The sequence below is a fragment of the Pelobates fuscus genome, chromosome 6 (genome assembly GCF_036172605.1).
Source record: "Pelobates fuscus isolate aPelFus1 chromosome 6, aPelFus1.pri, whole genome shotgun sequence".
In the NCBI taxonomy this organism is placed as follows: Eukaryota; Metazoa; Chordata; class Amphibia; order Anura; family Pelobatidae; genus Pelobates; species Pelobates fuscus.
The window spans coordinates 277196366-277218165 of record NC_086322.1 but is presented as its reverse complement, the minus strand read 5'-3'; the positions used below and the strand labels follow the sequence as shown (position 1 = coordinate 277218165).

Sequence of the window (21800 nt, the reverse complement as noted above, 5' to 3'; positions counted from 1 at the left end):
TTTCTATTACCCCTCAGTCTCTGTGTCCCCCTTTCCCCTGTGTTTATATTACCCCTCAATTTGTCTCCCCCCCTTTCCCCTCTATTTTCCCCCCTTGCCCTCTATTTGTCTCCCCCCCTTCCCCTCTATTTGCCCCCCCCTTCCCCTCTATTTTTCTCCCCCATTCCCCTCTATTTGCCCCCCCTTCCCCTCTATTTGTCTCCCCCCTTCCCCTCTATTTGCCCCCCTTCCCCTCTATTTGTCTCCCCCCCTTTTCCTCTATTTGTCTCCCCCCTTCCTCTCTATTTGCCCCCCCTTCCCCTCTATTTGTCTCCCCCCTTCCCCTCTATTTGGCCCACCCTTCCCCTCTATTTGCCCCCTTCCACTCTATTTGCCCCCCCCTTCCCCTCTATTTGTCTCCCCGTTTCCCCTCTATTTGTCCCCCCTTCTCCTTCTGTGTCCATTCTGACCTTGTTACAGGAGGAATGAAGGAGGGGGTGGAGATAACTACCATGCTCCCTCGCGGTTCCCATAATTCTCAGCATGGACACATCATAGAGTAGTGATTACTCTATGATGTGTAGATGGTGGGAATTATGGGAACCGCGAGGGAGTATGGTAGTTAGCTCCGCCCCTCCCTCAATCCTCCTGTACTGATAGCTGCATGGCTGTCAGTATCAGTGAGTGTGCTGCCGGATTGCTTAGGCGGCCGCCCGGCACACTCACTGATACTGTCAGCAGCATAGCTGTCAGCACAGGAGATGGGGCCGCCGGCCGCAAGGTGAGTAATCACCTCAGAGTGTGCTGCTGGACCGGCCACCCGGCGACACTGACATGCGGCCGGCGGCCGCGATATTAATACAATATGTGGAGCAGGGCTCCCTCTCCAGCTCCCCCAGGTGCCGCGGCCCACCGGGAAATTTCACGGTATCCCGGTGGGCCAGTCCGGCCCTGTGTAGAAGGCATTAAGGATTTTGCAGATTTTACTTGCACAAGATACTCCTTAACACCCACAGTTTGTCTCCAAATAATGTTTGAGTGACAGCTTCAATTTTATACAAATGGTAATTCCACAGTAGGAGTGAGATGAAGTCATGATGTTTCTTTAACAAGTGGAGCTTGATGAACTGGATCTACCAGACCTCAGCTCATCTCTTCCCACTGATAAACAATGACACTAATTTAATGCACTAGTTATTTGAATTTCCAAACAATACTACTCACAGAGAGCTCTATTGATTTCTATAATTCTGGACTTCTTTCCTCATCATTACCAACTCTTGTGTTATCTTTTGGTTTTTCTCACTCTACTCTCAACAACGTTTTTGAAAGTCTCTAGCTCTTTCATTAAATCAGCCATGTTCAAACATCTGCCAATGACAACTGGGTCCCTGATGCGTACTTGATGCACAAATATAGAAACATAGAATGTGACGGCAGATAAGAACCATTCAGCCCATCTAGTCTGCCCAATTTTCAAATACTTTCATTAGTCCCTGGCCTTATCTTATAGCTGGGATAGCCTTATGCCTATCCCATGCATGCTTAAACTCCTTTACTGTATTAATCTCTACCACTTCAGCTGGAAGGCTGTTCCATGCATCCACTACCCTCTCAGTAAAGTAAAACTTCCTGATATTTTTTTTAATCCTTTGTCCCTCTAATTTAAGACTATGTCCTCTTGTTGTGGTAGTTTTTTCTTCATTTAAATATACTCTCCTCCTTTACTGTGTTGGTTCCCTTTATGTATTTAAATATTTCTATCTCCCCCCTTCTCGTCTTTCCTCCAAGCTCTACGTGTTGAGATCCTTTAACCTTTTTTTGTAAGTTTTATCCCGCAATCCATGAACCAGTTTAGTAGCCCTTCTCTGAACTCTCTCCAAAGTATCATGCAATTTAATATCAGAGAAGTCGACTGACCATTTCCCATACTTCATTGGACACCATTATAGCTTATTTTGCTCTTTGCTTGTATTGTGATTTGCTTAAAAGTTTTGTACAAATGCATAACTCCACCTGGTGGAAATAAATATACTGCATATAAATAAACACATCTCTATTACTCAACATTTCCTTTTTGGTGGTAAAACATTATCAAAGTATAAACAAAGTCAATAAAATATGTAGACAACAGCATTAGAAGGAGCAGGTAAATGGACTAAAGGAATAAAGTGTATGTTGGGCTTGTTTTTTTTAAGATATAGTAAAATTAAAATTACATATAAACAGATTTTCTTGCTCCAAACGTGACACAGTTTGACCATCAAATGTCTTCTTTTTTGCATAATTAAGTTTTTCATTACAAAAAGGTATTACTATAATCAAATAATAAAAATGGTTTTAGAAAGTGACATTTTGTTCTCATTTGCCATCCTGTCTCCTTTTCAAGGTAGTTACCCGGGATACCTTTGGATTGAGGCTGCTCTCCTAAGAAGATGAGCACTTCATTATTTAAACCTGGTGGACATTAAAGGAACTAAATAGGGGCGGGGCCTGTCTCTTAAGATGGCTGGATGTGGTTCTGAGCGGCTCTCTTCAACTTACCCATAAAGTGCTTAAATTGTATTAATACTCCTGCATCTATCACTCAGGAACTCAGATAGTTAACCCCCCTTAGCCAAAGACCTTTGTGGCCCGGTTTGATGTGCATAGCTGGCAGACTCATGCTTGCCTGGACTTGAGACCTACTGGTGCGGGCGCAACAGTGGTTGAATGAGGTGCCAGTCTCTCGGAACTGGGCAACTGATAAGCCTGACAGTACTCAGCCCAGTTCCTCCCCCCCCCCCCCATGGTCCTGTGGTGGTTATCCCGGTCCCCAATGGGACACAAATCAAGTAGTCTGCAGCTTGTAATTCTGGTGCACAGTAAACCGCGTGACCTGTCCAAGATGGCCGCCACAGGGGAATTTCAGCGACATGAAGAGGACATGGTGGTCCAGCAGTGGAGAGACCACTTCCACTCTTGATTTGACATGTTATGCCAGGAGTTTTGGTTTCGCATTCAAAATCAACCAGCTGGAGCATTGGAATCCTGCATCTCTTCTGGGCCAGGGGCACACTCAGAGCCACCTTTTGGTTTTGCATTCAAAATCAACCGGCTGGAGCATTGGAATCTTGCATCTCTTCTGGGCCAGGGGCACTCTCAGAGCCACCTTCAAGCACCACCCGTGATGTGGAGAATCTGGGGGCCCATGATCTCAAGATGGATCTATGGACATGAGGCAATGGCCTCCTACAAGTCCTAGGGCCGAAGGTTGGGAGTCTTTTCTAGCTGGAACCTACAACTTGATTGACAGCTCAATCACCAAATGCACCTGACACGCATGTTAAGGATGTGGAGGACATCAGTCCTGGTGTGGAGCTGATCTTTCTGTGCTGGCCATCTTGTGGCATAGGATGAACTGTCCAGCTAACTCGTCTGTGGAATGCAGAATCCTTCTTAGCTAATTTTTACTCTACATTCTTTTCTACTCTCTTAAACTTGCTTCCTAGTGGCTCTACCATTCTCATACTGTCAGTTTACACTGTGTTTCAGCATAAAAATAGGGCTGATATATTATCTCATCGCGATTACTACTATATAACATGTCATGTACATCATTAATTTTATGCCTAAATAACTGCCTATCATGTCCTATACTCACAAAACAAAAAAACTGTGCAGCTACTCTTGGCATTTAATTACCTACTTGTATGTTTCACTGCACTACCAAAATAAAAAATGTAAAAAAAAACAAAACATTATAGCTTTAGGAATACCAATGTGCATTCCTAACTTACAGTGCCCAATTAGTTCACCAGGCCCACCACTGCAATAATTAAAACGGTGATTTTGGTTAACTCTCCTCCCTCACAGTGCTGGTCTTCGGCATTCCGTTCGGCCTCTTTGGTTGAGCTCATCGAGATCTATGATGTCAGCTAATCCATGAAAGCATTGGGAGGCTAGTGTGCATGTTCGCAAGTGCAAGTTCACTTCCTCCCAGCTTACAGAGCACCATGCAGGGAAGGCTATTAGGAGGCAGAGAAGGATTGGGGGACGAGAGCCTTGACCAAAATCCTTTTAGACTCAACCAGATCCCACTGGACCCCAGGGAAACTACTTTCCTTCAGCCAATAGGTATGCAGACATGAGGGTTGTGTGTGTCTATGTGTATGTATGTGTCAGTGTGTGTATATGCGTATGTATATGTTTGTCAGTGTGTGCATATGTGTCTGTATGTATGACAGGTGCATAGTCGCCATATGGGCAGGCGGAATCAAAATAAAAAAACCCACATACCTAACCCAATAAAACACGGACACTAGGGTATATGGGTCAAAATAGTCTACAGCTTTTATTTATTATAGTAATAATTTAACATTGAAAAAGGTCACTGCCCCACCCCGCCATACCACATCCATATCCTCACAGTTAGATATAAAGGCAATAACCCATATATAAATAAATAACATATAACAGTATTTCAAAATGAACATAAATTAAAGTGCCAACTTTTAATTAACCGTGGTAGGGGTATACCCGTATACCCCACCAGGCTCTGAGCCACCGACGGCCAGGTAGGCAAGTTAAAAGTGAATTTCCTAAGATGGCTGCCTATTTATATAGCCTAGCACCCTACCCTCTAAACCATCAATCCCTACACAGCTTCCTCCTAATGCCTACCTCCTAGCCCTGTCAAGGCCCCTTTGCACTAAGCTGTGCTTTCTGCTCCATGGGGCTACACTATATATGCATACATCCTAGCATTCAGATGTCAACACAACATACAAACTCACCCCTGCATTAAAACACAAACACTAGTACATCACATCTTCAAATGGCAACAGTAGCTACAAACACACAACCGCATTCAAATACACCCCTACATGCACACACATACTACATGGTGCAAAATGGTGCAAACATTTACAAATGGTTTCTCCCCTTACCTGGGTCCTCTCTGTTTTTTTTTTTTTTTTGTCGTGCATGTAGGTACATTTCAATATCGAACGCCACAACAACGTACACATTGTATACAAGTTAGACAGTGGCATGAGTATATTCACATTTTTGGGTGATACATAGACAAGCTTAACGTAACTTATGAGTATTCATATTAAAATTTAGTATGTGTGTGAAGTAGGAGTGGAATACAGGAGAGTTGTGTAGATTAGGTCTAGCTGGGTATAGAATGATAGTAACATGTGTGGTTATCTTTGAGCTCAGGCAATAATAGATCATCTTGATTCCTATGAACATAAGGCTTTCGTCATGCTGCGAGCTTGTTAGGTGTGCCTGTGTTGTGTTACTCGTGGGATTAACCGCTGGGTTGCCCCCTCATAGCGTAGTATGTGATTATAGAAATGCATGCATCCAGAGAAACAATAAGAACATAAACAACATAAACATGAGATTGATGTCAACATTATCAGGTTTGTAGATTAGTACACCGGATCTCTGTGGTGACAGATGTGGTTTATTGTCATGTGTCCCTGGGAAGCGTCCCTTAGAAGTGGGGTTGATGTTCTCGGGCTGTCATGACCTTTTCAACCAATGCCTCGGTTTGGTATTGTGGGGGAGATTCTGGATTTTACAGCTTGAGCAGGGCGTGCCGGCCGTCGCCCCCACCTCTCTGTGCCTGAGAGGGAGCATGCATCCGCGGTCTGTGGGCCCTAGCCTCTTGGTAAAGTAAGTCCCTCCGTCTTTCTGGGTTTTTAATGCTCCCCACAGGTCTAGTTACACACTTCCAGCTTCTGCAGAGTCGCAGAATCCATTCAGCTCTGAGGGTGTCTCTTTCCGATGTAAAGTTATGAGATCATTCCATGCTTACTGTACCTACCTTCTTAATATTTCTTCCCAGAATCCACATCATACTCACACAAATTCATCTTTATTCAGTACCTAAAGCAATATATTTCAAAACTAGTTCCCAATCCAGATAAGAACAGTCTAGAAACGTCAGAATTTATGACAACAATTAAATTGTCTCCCGTTATCAAAAGAACTGGCCAAGACAGGTTAACACTGAGAATATTACAAAATATTTGCACCAAAACTCTTGATGTTTCTTATCTAGGGTGCAGTTTTATAGCTGCAGGAATGTTTTGAAATTGCTACAGTGATTAGTCACTCTGTACAGGATACCCTGGAACATCGTACAGTAGGCATTATAATCTTTCCAATGATGTAAAGTCACTCTGCTGGTTACCTTCTCCTGCTCAATGAACCTGTACTGCTACTACTGACATTTACAGGACTTCTCGAGGGCAGCTTAATTCTTATGGAACAACCGGTCTTCTACATCAGGCCCACAGGGAGTTAATCTTGGTCCCTTAAAAGCCACTAGAATAGCTTATGGCCTCCCAGGGTAATTGTCATTTATCAAGCCTATATCCTACTTTCTCAGCTTAATTAGTTATTTATTTCTCCACTTCACTCCCAGTTTTACTACTTTCCCACCCAGTCACTTGGTTCTTATCCCCCACTTTTCCCTGCCTATTGTAGTTTTATACCCCACCTGCTCTACATTGCAAGCTCATTCGAACAGGGTCCTCATCAACCTATTGTTCCTGTGAAAATGTATAATGGCTTGTCCGCCCTCACCCCCATTTTATTGTTGTAAAGCTCTGCAAAATAAACTGGCGCTATGTAAATGCCAACAATAATAATTCCATGCAATTTGGTGCTGAGTGAATAAGCCCCTATCAGTATTTTGCCGAAAGCAAAAAAACAGTTGTGATCACTTTAAAATGTAATTTTTAAAAAAATAAAATGTCTTTTTTTTATTATATTTTTTTATTTTATTTTTTTATTTCAACTCTTTGCATTATGTAATCTCCTCTGTAATTCCACAGACATTCCAATATCTAAAACTAGTTTGGATAATTAGCAAAGGCGTCCTAGTCTGTTCATCCTCACAATCTCTAAAAAAATAAAAAATAAAAAATCCCCTCTCAAATTGGATTACAGCAGGAGTGGAAATACAGGTGAGCTTGGAATAAAAGAATAAACTATTGTTCACTTTGTACCTTGCGGTCCAGAGTCAACAGAACATGCCCCTAAGGGCACACAGGATAATACATACTTTGTTTCACTATCTTCTGTCTGCAGGGTAATTGCTGTTTAACCCATTGTGCGTGTTCGGTTTATTACACAAAGTTCCTATAGCCACTGGCATTCTAAGAATGTTTGACACCTCCTGCAAGGTTTGCTAGTGAAGCCAAAGTAAAGCAGAATAATCACTTACTACAGACATGCCAATCCCATAAGGCAAAGCAAGTAAAATAAATAACGGGGAAAGATTACAGTGAGCTCAAGGTGAGTGAAATTTGAGCTGGTTGGATGACATGGTTCAGTTACTCGGCCGGTTAAGTTAAGCCTTGTGACTTCCTTATGTTGTGTTACTATGGGAGCTGTGGAATCACAATTCAGATTCCGTAATGCCCTACGGTAACAAGACTGCTTCACTTAGCTCGGCAAGATTTTTAAATGCTACATCTCCTGTTATGTCATTCTGTGATCGACTAGAAATCAGGCATGTCAGGACCATTCGAATCCACGGTTCAGGATACAGGCCAAGCCACAAGATAAAAATGGCCGGAGTCAATCTCTCCACTCCAAGTCAAAAGGAAATCTTAAATCACTTGAATGACCGCCTGGCAGCTTATCTCAAAAAAGTACACATGTTGGAAGAATCCAATGGGAAATTAGAGGCACAAATCAAAGAGCTGATGGAGAAAAGGGCTAAAGTTGGCGTTGATACCACTCGTTACGAGAAGACCATCGCTGAAATTAAAACTCAGGTGAGAGCAACTAATATTTTTCATAATTATCTCCAACGCTACTGTGGAAAACATTTTCAGACAAAAAAACCATACTGTTATCTCTGTTAAACATTGCTTATTCATCCTAAGTTGGTTTTGCCTTTTTATTACTTAAGGAAAAATTTGAGGCACATTTTGTTAATTTTCCTTACCATCAATTTTTTTTTTAGTTAAAAAGACATTTCAAGCACAATAACTTCTCATTGATAGAAACCTTTTGTTGTTTGGATTTATAATTTATTCACTGGCGTTTATATTCCCCTTCCCCCGATACCCACTGATGTAATTTGGGGAAGCCTATCTTTCTTACTGAGCATACAAGTACTTGTACATTATGAACATTCACTCAGCCTCAAGAACCTACATTAGCTCTGCTGAGTGTGAACGAACAGCACTAGACCTTATCTGACACACAGGCTTCTGAATTATCTGAAATTTAAAGTGCGTTCAAAATAAACTGATGTGGAAATTTGTATCTTTTATTAGTTCCGCTAATTGTTTAAAATTCTATTTGAATACCTGGCAATTCACACTTTATTGAATAACTCTAAACGTACTGTGTACTGAGCCAAGCAGGGCACAATGCACCGTGGGTGGGCAGCCGTTTGCAGTGACCTGCTGGGATGCCAGCCGGATTATTTGACTCTAAATTTAGTATATCTGTTGAAACCCTCGTGAATTAATGCAGTATATACCAGTAATTCTCTAGACCCTCAGGTATTGCAGACTCGCCATTTAGCAGGAATCAGCAATATAGTATTATACTATCTGATTCTCGTAGACAGACACCTCGTTCAGCTCTCCCTATCTATATCTCTACTTTGGGGACATCTATGCTTTTACATCACTTGTCCACATTACCATATGTTGTCTGGCAAAGGCAGGGACCTTTAGCCGACCTAAGCTACACTATTAAAAGTCAGCATAAGCCAGTCCAGAGTAGTGGCATGATCTGCCTGCTCTGGGCAATCTATGAGATCCAGACTTGATACTTATCAAAATATCCAATAAATCCCCCCCTGTTTGGGACTAAGACATAATACTCACCTCATTATATCTTTGGCTTTATATGTTTGACTATTTATTTGTGTATATATCATTGTATATATCATTTTCACCTTGCCCCTACTAACATTGAGACCAGCTATTATCTCTCAGTATAAACACTCAGTATTAGTCTGCACCTGCAGTCTGAGAAACTTACTATTCTAGTAGGGACATATACGTTTATTAACGTTTTCTTTTCCTTTATGTTATGTCCGTCTAGAGCCTGATATCTATTCAGCTCTTATTAAATCAATTCATTAAAAGTTTATTTTTATAAATACATCGAGATTTCATTAAAAGTTATATTTTATCTTTCCTAAGGTCACTGGGCAGTCCAGTTCTTTGTTTTTTCATTCAGTTCTATGGGTTAACCCCTTCATTCACTGTCCAGCTACTCTATCTAGCAGCTTCATTCTATGCTTTACGTTTGTATTATTATTATTAACATGAACATATCTATTGAGACTTGAAACCCTTGAGACAGTCAAACACTAAATTAGTATAGTAGTAATATATAGTATTATTATTATTTGTATGGCTACAACATAGTCCACAGCATCGTACAAATACATCTTGGCTATTTTTCTCTACCCTCAGAGGATTCTCTGTCAATCATTACTTACAAAGAAAACCTACAAATAAATATAGAATGGTCTTAACAGTAAAACTCCATCTTACCTACATTTGCTTGTTTTTGTGTGTCAGCTGGTATCCCTTTCATTACGGATCTTACTCTACTGCCTGATAGTAAATGCAATAGAGTTTGGTTATAGTGGAACTGTTACAGTTATTTATGAATCTGCCTTCAAATATATAGATGTTTCCTATACTGTCTACCTGCAATATTTTACATCACTTGTGCTGCAACGGAGGAGTTAATCTCTGCCTGCAACATCTGTTGACGAAGCATTCTCAGGTTTTGTACCTGTAGCTTAGCACAGGTGAAGTCAAACAATCAGACATTCCCTATGATGAGTTTGAGATTCAGCCTTTTATAAGATCCGGGTAATTCTGGAGAAACCTTTGATTTTAAGATGATAAGAAATATTTTCTCGTGTCTATGTTTTTATCCGCTATCTTGTAAACTAGTCATTGTCCATCATAATAACAAGACCTTAAGTGTCCAATCTACCTTTGCTTCCTACCTTTGAGTGCATTTAAAATGATTCTAAAAATAATAATGCAATTCACTCATTCAGAAGTTGCCTGGATTGTACCAGAAAATTTAATTTTTTAAGCCAAGTTAGCCAGATTAGGTATCTTAAAGCAGATATCATCTAGCTTTGATTACACAGCAGAGTTCTGCTGCTCTCTGAAAAGAGCACGTTTAGGTCCTAACTTGTTCTAAACTAGCATAAAATTGTCATGTTTTTCCCCAATGTAGTTCTACTTTTCATGCGTGTCAATAAGAGAGGTCATTGCAACTAAAAAATGTCAGCAGGTATCGATGGTCTTCCGATGTCTTTAACAGCTACACACTATTCACATCTGCTTCCACTGGTACCGACCATCAGTAAGCATTTATTATCCTGCAAAATTATTATTATTATCATTATTTATCTAGCGCCATAATATTCCACAGAGCTTTACAATTACAGAATGGAGATAATTGACAAAAAGTTTTTGACGTACAAAGTATTAAAAGAGTCAAGAGGTAAAAAAGGACCTGCTCATACAAGCGTCCAATCTATGGATGGAGAGAAAGGTGTGCTTTTTTATTGATTGTTAGAGCAACTACACATGGATACTATCAAGGGTATCCTTAGCATACACACACTTCACCTGCAAACATATAAGAAGTGAGCATTAAAGGAATAATATATAATAATATAATAATACTATAATGTTAGGAATACAAATCTGTACTCCTAACATTATTGTATTCCTGTCTCTAGTATTACTACCCTCACCCACTACCCTCCCCCCCCCCAATTCGGCAGTGAAAGTGTTAAAACCCCTACTTAACTTACCTTGTTTCAAGGGCCGAGTCTCCCTCGGCGCTGCTCACCTTTCCTTCTCAGGCGCCGTCACGAAGGAGACACGGCCTCTTCCAGCTAGGTCCATTGCAATGTTCCTTATAGAAGAGCATTAGGGACTTAATGTACATGTGCATCAAGGGCCATGCGCAGAACTGGACTGGCCATCGGGCAGAAGCAAGGGGGGATATAAGCTATATATTTATGTAAAAAATATATACACATAATAAATTTATATATATATATATGTATATATATATATATATATATATATATATATATATATATATATATATATATAGCACTGTAATCTTCCCCCTACTACAGCCCACACACATTCACTCTAACTGCACCCCCCCCACACACACACACTTTAACTGCAACCCCTCACAAACACACACATGGCACCCTAAACACACACACTCATTCTAACTGCAACCCCTCACAAACACACACTGCACCCCAAACACACACACACACTCTAACTGCACCCCCCACACACACACTCTAAATGCACCCCTCACACACACATTGCACCCCAAACACACACACATACACACTCTAACTGTACCCCTCACATGCACACACTCTAACTGCACCCCTCACACACTTTACCCCTTTACACACACACTGCTCCCCAAACACACACTCTAAATGCACCCCTCACACACACTGCGCAACAATCACACACACAATGACTGCACCACTCACACACACACTGCACCCTTCACACATACACACACACCTCACCCTTCACACACACACACTGCCACACTGCACACTTCACAAACACACACACTACACTACATTTCTGGCATACACACTATGAATCCTCTGTGCACATACTATATCCCCTGTAAGCAAACACACTATATTCCCTAAATACCCCTCTTTACAACCCTTACACACATTAGATTACCTACACATACATATACTATAGCCCCAATGCAAACACTCCCTACATCCCCTAAACACACTATGCACCCTTTACACACTCACACTACTTTTCACTCTTTTTCACGCTCTACAGCACCTAGCCACACATATTACAACACAACTAAAACCGACCTATTTACACAAAACACCACACCACAATCAGCTATCTCTACACACACGCAATCCCACAAGCAGGCTCCAAACACATGCACAATACCCTTTCCTGGCCCTTTTGTCCTCTGGTATCCCACTTACATCAGAAACAAATCACAAACAGACACAGTGCAAGCATGTTAATAAATTTACTTGCACTGCTCAGAACAAATACAGGGCCTTTTGCTCATGCTAGAGCTCTTCATCAGGGCTCTGCGCATTGAACCAACATGCTCACTTTGAGAGGGGGCATGCTTGTCATTGGTGATGACAAAACACACCCCTATCTGGCCCCACCCCCATCTCAGTGGGCCGCTGTTTTCAAAAATGCCTGGGCCGGAATTTTTCCTCAGTCCGGCCCTGGCCATGCGCACATTCAAACTTTCCCACAGAAAAGCATTGAATCAATGCTTTCCCATGGGGCTTCCACGCCACATGACTAAGTTTTAGTTTCGGTATGACAGTCACTAGTGAAGGAGTTAACCCTGCAATGTAAACATTGCAATTTAGATTCTCAAAAACGGCAATTTTTTACTTTGCATGGTTAAGGGGACAGGGACACTGCACTGCACTGAGTGAGATGACATGGTCTGAGTGACTACACTGTTCCTTTAAGCATTTATTTACTAAGAATTATTATTGCTTATTGAAATTGCAAAATTTAGACAAAATATCTAAACGTTCTTAAATGTGAAATAAATGTATTTTTATCCTATAGGATGTATTGAAAGTTTGCAGTCAGGACTGGTGAGACAGCTAGTCGAACTAGGCAGTCACCTAGGATGCACCGGCCCCGGGAGCGCAGTCTCCGGGTGACTGGCAAGAGGGGAGCCCACAGCACAGTGCACAGGATCTTCTATCAGACTGGGTAAAAGATCTTCCACCATGGTTCGCGGCTCGCCCACGATACATGAGGAAGCTGAGATGGCACGGGGGTGGGGGGTTGAGAAAGATCACAAAGGGACCGGGTGGGGAAAGAGAAAGCATAAAGGGACATAGAAACATAGAATGTGACAGCAGATAAAAAAAACATTTGGACCATATAGTCTGGCCAATTTTCTAAATAATTTAGTTGGTCCCTGGCCTTATTTTAAGTCTAGGATAGCCCATCCCACGCATGCACACAGCGGGCTAAGGGTCTATGAGAGAAACATAGAGGATTTGGGGGACAAAAAGGCACACAGTGGGGTTGGGAAACAAAAAGAGACACAGTGGGGCTGGGGGAGACAGAGAGACACACAGAGGGGCTCAGGGGGCAAAGAGACACACAGAGCAACTGTAGGGGACAAAGAAGCACACAGAGGGACTGGGAGGGATGAAGAAAGAGATACACAGAGAGGCTGAGGGAGGAGAAAGAGACCCACAAAGGTGCTGGGTGGTAGGCACACAGAGGGGCTGAGGAAGGGGAATAAGAGACACACAAAAGAGTTGGGGGCAATTTTTGCATTGGGTGTTGTGGAAGTAGTTGGTCTTGCCTAGGGTGCAAATAGTCTTGATCCAGCTTTATTTGCAGTCACTAACTTGTCTTCTCGACATCATATCAATCTTCAGTAGATGCAAAGTTGAGTGAGGTAGCTACAACATTAGGTATTTTTTAGCATCAAGCTTGTAATCCATGCTTTAATTGCATGACTTCCAACCATCCAAATTTTGACATGACACTTCTGATTTTTGGGTCCTGTTCTACCGTCCTGGCTTAGTTAGATGGTGTCCTGACTTCATGGATGTAGCGGACCCAGGGTAACCCGACTCATAACCTCCGCTAATTCGCTTCCTTCAGCTGGTCGGGAACCAGTTAGAAAATAAGGAGACCCATTTCCCCCCAGTAACTGGACAACACACAGTCCTGAAGGTACACAGACCTCTACATGGGGTCTCCAACACAAAACAAGAGGGATTTCAATCCCAAGAAGCTGAAGGGGGAAGGAGGAAGGACAAAGCATCTAGATTAAGCTGGGCTGGCAGTGTCTCTGTGGCAACGTCCTGCTGTGACCGGAAAAGGGAGAGGGAGGGGGAGAGGCACAGATCAATACATTTCACCACCCTTTGTTGACCCACAGCTGCATGTACAGGCACAATACATGAAAGACATAGAAATACTAGTGGGAACACATAATACAAGGGGAAAACACACAAATAAGCAGTCAGCATGGCACTCAGTGATGGCGGTCTGTAACAATGGACACCAGGGAACTATCCCGAACAATCATAGCACAAGCGCATCATAAAATGTGCTAGTGCTATGTTCAGGGCACAAGAACAGTGCTCCCTGCATGTTCTGCCCTTAGTGAGCTGTTCTGAGTGGTGGACAGGCAGCCTATTGTGTATTCCATGTCTCTGTCCTGCCCCATTTACCTCCTTCCTACCGCAGTCCCAATTCTCAGGATGCCAGAGGTATGTAATTACCTCTTTTTAATCTATAAAGGAGACATTAAAACTAATAGGTTTATTGACTGAATTGAGAATTCAACGGAAAAGTCAAGGTTAAGGCCAGAGTAGTTGAACTAAAATCATAGCTGACTTAGAGAATGTTTTCATTTCAGCTATTTTGACCTTAATTTGTAAAATCACTTTGCAATCACTTGGAATTCTCACAGTAGTAAATAAACCTGTTAACGGAAGATGCCAATCACTGTTTACTAACAGTGACATTTTGTAGCATGGAAACAGTTTTAAGCCGCTAATTTTACCCGTAGCCATTTTAGTAACTCGTTGTGACAATTAAAATTAATCTATAATGGTTTTTTTTTATCCCTGTCCACGTGAGACAAGAGAAAGACACCTAGTTGTTACTGCTTGTTTTCACTGTCCATTGTTTTGTTTGTCTATTGTTGCATTATGTCTGCATTTTAAAATACTTTGCTTGTGCCAAATGAATGCCAAGCATTAAGTAGATACTTTGGTGTGCCCAGCTTCTTTCTCCAATAGTCCTTTATGAGCAAATAAAAGAAAATAGGAGCATTCAAATCTCTTTAGTTATTTATAGTTTATACATTCATCCCATTGTTCCAATTGTATCAAGTTGAGTCGCAAGGATTCCGGTGGGATCAGATATCCCTCATATATAACTAATGAAAAAGCTTGAGCAAAAATAAGGTAAAAAAGCAGTATATAATACAGTCAGTATGCGGCTTTCCGGAGGTAGATTTATGACAAGCCACTGGGAATAGTCAACTATCTTCAAAATACACAAATACAGCTTATAACTACAGCGCTGTTTGGATTACCGGTAGGTTACTGTGATAGTTCAACCAGCGGTTCCTGGGTAGACCACAAACAAAATTTAAAATATATCTACATCTTATTAAATAAATGAATCTATGCATATTGTGAATTAATTACATTTTTTTTATTTAGAGTTTAGTTCATCAAGCGTCATGTGAAGTTTTACTATTTACAAAAGCCAAATTTATGTCAACGTTTTGTTGGTTTTAAGTCATGGCGTCATGCCATTTGCTATCTATCTTTTCAACGTAAGGCAATAAACCAATCCACTATTGTGATTCGCAAATATTATATTTATCTGTGATTGTGTGATTCTGACAGTGGAAATGTTGATACTTTACCCCTCAAATTTCTTCACAAAATAAAAATGGCAGCTGCTAAGGTAGAACATGACTAGTGTGACTTAATTGGATATGGTAGCTGTATAAAATACAGACAGAAAGATAACTTTACTGAACTAATTTGTACACGTGAATTTTCATCTTCCACTTTCCTTTCACTATATAAACTTTTTTATTTTCTTCATTCTTCATTTAGATGCCTTGTGTGTGTGTTTTTATCTTTAAAAAAATATATTTTGTTTTATGAGTCTCTGTGACGGAGCCCCTGTACTCCGACTTAGTACCTCCGCCAAATCTGCTTACTAGCCGCTACAAGGGACCCTGGAACACTTCAGTCCTAGTCGTCAAAGCTTGACTGGGGTCTCTCCGGAGCTCTTCCACCCAACCAAGCTGCAGCTCTCTCCTTCCAGGCAGGTATAATCCCCTCTGCCTATTTCTCTGCAACTCTTCCGCTTTCAGGCAGGTACCCACCTCTGCTTTCAGTGTGATCAGCTACTGTTTTTATAAAGGCACTTGTGGCTCTCAGACCTAGGTCTTTTGAATTTTTGCAATGCTACAGGGAGCATGCAGCCAGCCAACACGTTCAAAAATTATGTTACTGGGATCCCTGAACAAATTAGACAAAGGACACACCGTTTCAAAAGGAACTAGGCCCTGGGGAGATAGTGCAGATAAGCGGACAAGGGCACATGTAGGAGTGTGGGGATAGATGCATGGGATTGGTTGGGAAAGAGTGTGTGGGTGGGATTATGTTCTGTGTAAGTTAGTGTGGGGGAGGTCTTACCTCAGTGCCACTTGGGATTCGGGCCAGCAAACAGCTTCCCTCCCGCCCGCCCTATTAGTATATTTAGTCACAGCTAGACGGGGGTATGTCCTTGCCAATTGAGTTTGAGGGGTTACGTTTAAGTATATGGAATGAGATGAACAAGTTTTTAAGGTCTCAACCTCCCCTGCTTCAAAGGTTAAACATTAGGTTGCCTGAGGTCTCGTGCCCATCGAGCGTGGATAAGGTCGGCTGATGGCGGGCATTGGAAATATATGATTTTTATGACGAGGGGGGAGGTGAGAGGAAGTGGTGATTAGGAACCACTGGATGTTTATTGGCAAGGACGGTTGGGTCACTGTATAACACTATGTGTGGAGTTATTTATGTATATATGTTAATTTATGCTTATTTATGTATAACGTTTTGGTTACAGAAAAAGAAGAGATTTAATAAATAAAGTTATGGATGTGTTATGCAGTAATTTAGCTTGTGATAATAAATGCTGTGGCCTGTTTCATCCATACTAAGTTGTCCGTCGTTATTGGGGGGTTGAATGGGGTTAGAGTTTGTTCTAGGATGCATCGCGATTCCCCACTACGTACATACAAGCACACAATACTTTATTTTCATCTATTACAAGCTTTTGACGACTAGTCCTTAAGAATGTGATTAAAACCATACAAATATAAACAACATACATATTGTGACGAACAAGCAACATAATCATGCCTCAAATATATAACATAATTACCCAAAGAGGGTGGAAAACTGCCCAGATGGCCTGTGTACCTCCCTCCCCACAACAGAACCCTTTTCTAGGACAGGGCCCATAGTCGGTGGAAGGAGGCTGACCTGCAGTCCTCTCCAAGTGCCAAGTTAGATTTCATTACAGTCTCATTAAACTTTTACCAAGCATCCTTTTGGTTCAAATAAATAGTTGCTGTATATCTTGGGCACATTTTTACAAGTCACTCTCTGTTTTAGGATTAATAATTTGGGAATTTTTCACCAAGTTATGGTGAAATGAGAGGCAATTTGCAAACTTACTGAAAATACAATTGATTTAGGAAACTCCTCCAACTTACCGGTAATATCTTTGCTATTTTAAATAAATTTTGCTGTTAAGATAATAATTCATTATCATGTGAGTATTTAGTAAATAAACCCCCTTCATGTTTTTAATTTTAATTTGTAAGATATTTGCATTTGTATAAGAAATACTCCACACTCCATAACGACTGCAGTGTGATTGCCTGTCCTCTATTTCTCAACCTATCCATGACCGAAATCCTTGACTATCCTCCCTCTAAAGCTAAGTCTGTTTTCCTGAAGGTCAACGGAGCAATCATAACCTCTTCAGTGCAGGCATTGACTCAGTGTGCTCTTTAACTCCGACCTTTGCTTCACCCCTCACATAAAATATATCATTAAATCCTTTTGCTTTTACCTTTAAAACATATTTTTTGCCCTTCACTAAAATGCGTATCCATACTCTTGTCACTTCCCACCTTTGTTATTGTAACTCTCTGCTTCTCAGACTGAAAAGTGTCCAGATTGCCCCTCTACAGTCCGTAATGAACGTCTACCTGACTTATCTACCTTAGGTCAAGAAATTCTCATACCTCAGCCTACTGGATTCCTGTTTTATTTAGTGTTCGGTTTAAAGTTGTTCTGCTTCATTCCAAAGATTTTCATAACTGTGCCGCTACTTTCATCTCCTTCCTTATTAGCAGAGATGCTCCAACCCAACCTCTTTGCTCAACCGACAACCCGGTATTGAACCTTTCTCGCACCCGCACCCCAGACTCATACCTACATGACTTCTCCATGTCCTTACGGCATGCCCTCCCATGGGGCATCTGACTCTCCTCATCTCAGCAGTCCTTAAAAACTAATTCTAAAAACACACACCTTCAAAGATACCTTTCAGCTCTATCCTTAACTCCATATAACTTTCCTTGGTCATTGTCCAGCTATTTTGCTGCCTCCTCCTACACACCTCTCCCATCCTCGGGTATATTCAAATGATTGGATTTCCTTACGTCCCTTTGTGTATTTGTCCTTCATCCCTTTAGAGTGTAAGCTCCTCTCCACCTACTGTTCCTGTATGTCATAAATGTTTTGTTAGAATTAAATATTTGTCTTGTTTCCTATTCTACAGCTTTGCAGAATATGTTGGCATTTTATAAATAATTGTAATTACTGTTCATTGTGCCTATACATGTAAGTAGTCAACCATTGAGAGCCATGGCCCCTTTTAGAAGGATCTGTTAGCTCTCTTGCACTAACCCTATTCATGCAGGTCCAGCTCATTGTCCATAAACATCAGGTGGTCACTCTCAACACCTCCAGGTTTAGCTCAATGCACGAAGCTTCTGGTTCTAATTGAGCAGGTGGCTGGTGCCAAGCAGACCAAATGTAACTTGACAAACCATTAGCAAACAGTTTGACTACTTACATTTGGGGGGGGGGGGGATCCTTTGATCTGAATTTCATATCAGGATAGTTAAGAGTTATATACCTTGTGATAATCTATTGTACAACAGTGTTAGGATTATTTACTTATGTAAGAATTGTCAGGAATTCAATGTGAATTGGAAATGCACAACTGGAATAATAGCTGACAAATATTTTTTCCAATTCAGCAATTTTGGCCTGAAATTTGAAATTCAGTGTGAATTCCCACCATTCTTAGTATAGTGAACAGTCCTGTCTGTTACATGTTGACAAACATAAATAAAAGTAATAATAATGTCATAATGATCACCAAGGTTGTAATTCTTCTCGTAATGAGATGATTGTAGCTTCAAGATAACAGGATCTTCAAGGAACAGTAATATCTTTATGTTTAGTTAGCTGTAGGTACATAATAAGCACAGGACTACTTCTGTTCTCTCTTCTCAAATAACAGAAACCTAAACAAACCAACATCTTTTGATGCTTGTGGTTCGGAGATTTTAAGATGAACAGTTTCTGAACAAAGATGACTTTGAAGTGCGGAAAGATAAATTGTTGCTTGTTGCTGTGTCCACATCTCACGCCTTCCCCATCTAAGACACCTCTTTCTTCCTCAGATTATACAGATTACAGGAGATCATGTTGTCTGGCTTTGTGGGTTCCATCCAAAAACATATTATCACTTTGAGAGGCTCGGCATAACCTTAACAACACAATGAATATATTAAAATAAATATACCTAAAGCACAAAGGAAGTAATAATGATTTACCACAAAGTGTAGGTGTTGCTAAAGAAAGTCGAGCTTTCATTGCGCGTTTTTATTATTTTTAATGAATATGAAATTTAAAATTGGAAAAGAAAAGATTGGAAGTCCAGTATTCGGATAAAAACACAATGTATTAATTAAAAATATGCATAGAGAAAACAAGTTAAAATACAAAATATTAAATATATGTATGCTTATACACATATATCCCAAGACTAATTGACTAATTCAAAAAATATACAGAGCTATTCACCGAAGTGTGAATTATCAGACAATTCTGAATAAACTTCATCATTGTAGGCCTATAAAGTGAAACTAAAATTAGTGGGAAATTGTTTTTAGCTTGACTATTTTGGCCAAAACGTTTAATTATTTTCAAATTCACTTTAAATTACCAACAATTCACATTTTACTAAATACCGTATATACTCGAGTATAAGCCGAGTTTTTCAGCACATTTTTTGTGCTGAAAAACCCCAACTCGGCTTATACTCGAGTCAGTCTGTATTATGGCAATTTGCATTGCCATAATACAGACAATGGGGGCTGTGGGGGCTGCAGAGAGATGTTACTTACCTTTCCTGCAGCTCCTGTCAGCTCTCTCCTCCTCCGCCGGTCCGTTCAGCTCTTCTGTCAGCTCACAGTGTAAATCTCGCGAGAGCCGCGGCTCTCGCGAGATTTACACTGGGAGCTGACCGAGGTGCTGAACGGACCGGCGGAGGAGGAGAGAGCTGACAGGAGCTGCAGGAAAGGTAAGTAACATCTCTCTGCAGCCCCCACAGCCCCCTCCTACACAGTGCCCATCCACTGGACCACCAGGGAAGGAGAGCCCCCCTCCCTGGCCAGCTAGCAAGCAGGGAGGGGGGACAAAAACATTTATATATATTAATAATAATAATAAAAAAAAAAAAAATTAAAAAAAAAAATAAAAAAAAAAAAAATAATAATAAAATAATAATAATAAAAAAAATGTAATGAAACAAAAAAATATTAAAATAATAATTAAAAATTAAAAATGCCCACCCCCCACCAAGGCTCTGCATTTATACATACACACTGCACTCATACACACACACACTGCATTCATACACACTGCACTCATACACACAGCATTCATACACACACACAGCATTCATACACACACACACTGCACTCATACACACACACTGCACTCATACACACACACTGCATTCATACACACACACTGCACTCATACACACAGCATTCTCATACACACACACTGCACTCATACACACAACATTCTCATACACACACACTGCACTCATACACACAGCATTCATACACACACACAGCATTCATACACACACACAGCATTCATACACACACTGCACTCATACACACACAGCATTCTCATACACACTGCATTCATTATATACACACACTGTAAATAAATATTCAATTAATATAGTTTTTTTAGGATCTAATTTTATTTAGAAATTTACCAGCAGCTGCTGCATTTCCCACCCTAGTCTTATACTCGAGTCAATAAGTTTTCTCAGTTTTTTGGGGTAAAATTAGGGGCCTCGGCTTATATTCGGGTCGGCTTATACTCGAGTATATACGGTAATCCTGAATTAGAGCATGCTGATGAAATGACTGTCGGTTTTCCCAACACATTTCCCTGTTTTCTAATAAAATGGTTGTCAGATCATTTATTTTCAATGACAAAATTATATTTTAGCATATTTTTTTACATCAGACGTGATTGCAGCATATACAAACAATGCTCATCACTTCTAGCGTGTCTCAGAATTTACTTTTCAAGGAACACTCCAAGTACCATTACTACTGTGGCTGAACCAACCTCGCCACTGTGCACTGGAGAAGCCTGGTTGCTTGCCTGCTTCCTTTAGACTATGGCCCGGCACTTAAAACCTTTTATTTTCCCTGCAGAAAGGCTTATTCGTGCCTTTCTGCCGGGGTGTTCGGTAGATTCAATCTACCGAACAAAGTACCGATCTAGGGACCACCTGGTAACTGGAGTGTGCCGTCAATTGACCACCCAGCAGCTGCGGTTAACCGCAGCTTAATTGACGAACGCTGGGTGGCCTTTGTTTGTCAAACGAACACGTGGTGGCGGCCATCTTAAACTCCCGAACAGCGGTGTTTTGCCGTCGAGTGTCTGGAACTAAAATCGGACACTCAACTAGGCAAACACCGCTGAGACCTCCAGACTTCCGTGGATTCATGCTGAAACTACCGAACGAGCCGCTGTTCGGTAGAAAGACTAATGCTAACATGGGGATTCTAACGAACACAAGGAAACCCACGGATGGCAAGCCGTTCAGGACTTTTTATAACACTAACAGAGACCGACCGCAAGGCCAAAC

The 21800-nt window shown here is 41.0% G+C and overlaps 1 protein-coding gene across 2 annotated transcripts in view; it reads left to right on the top strand.

The window, feature by feature from the left end:
• Window positions 1-7349: 7349 nt before the first annotated feature.
• Window positions 7350-21800, top strand: part of LOC134565836 (keratin, type I cytoskeletal 12-like) — a 33760-nt gene continuing 19309 nt past the window's right edge. For both annotated transcript variants that reach the window (XM_063425502.1, XM_063425501.1), the window contains exon 1: window positions 7350-7760. In XM_063425502.1, the coding sequence (XP_063281572.1) occupies window positions 7398-7760 (363 nt within the window). In that variant the 5' untranslated portion in view covers window positions 7350-7397. The remainder of the gene's footprint in view (window positions 7761-21800) is intronic.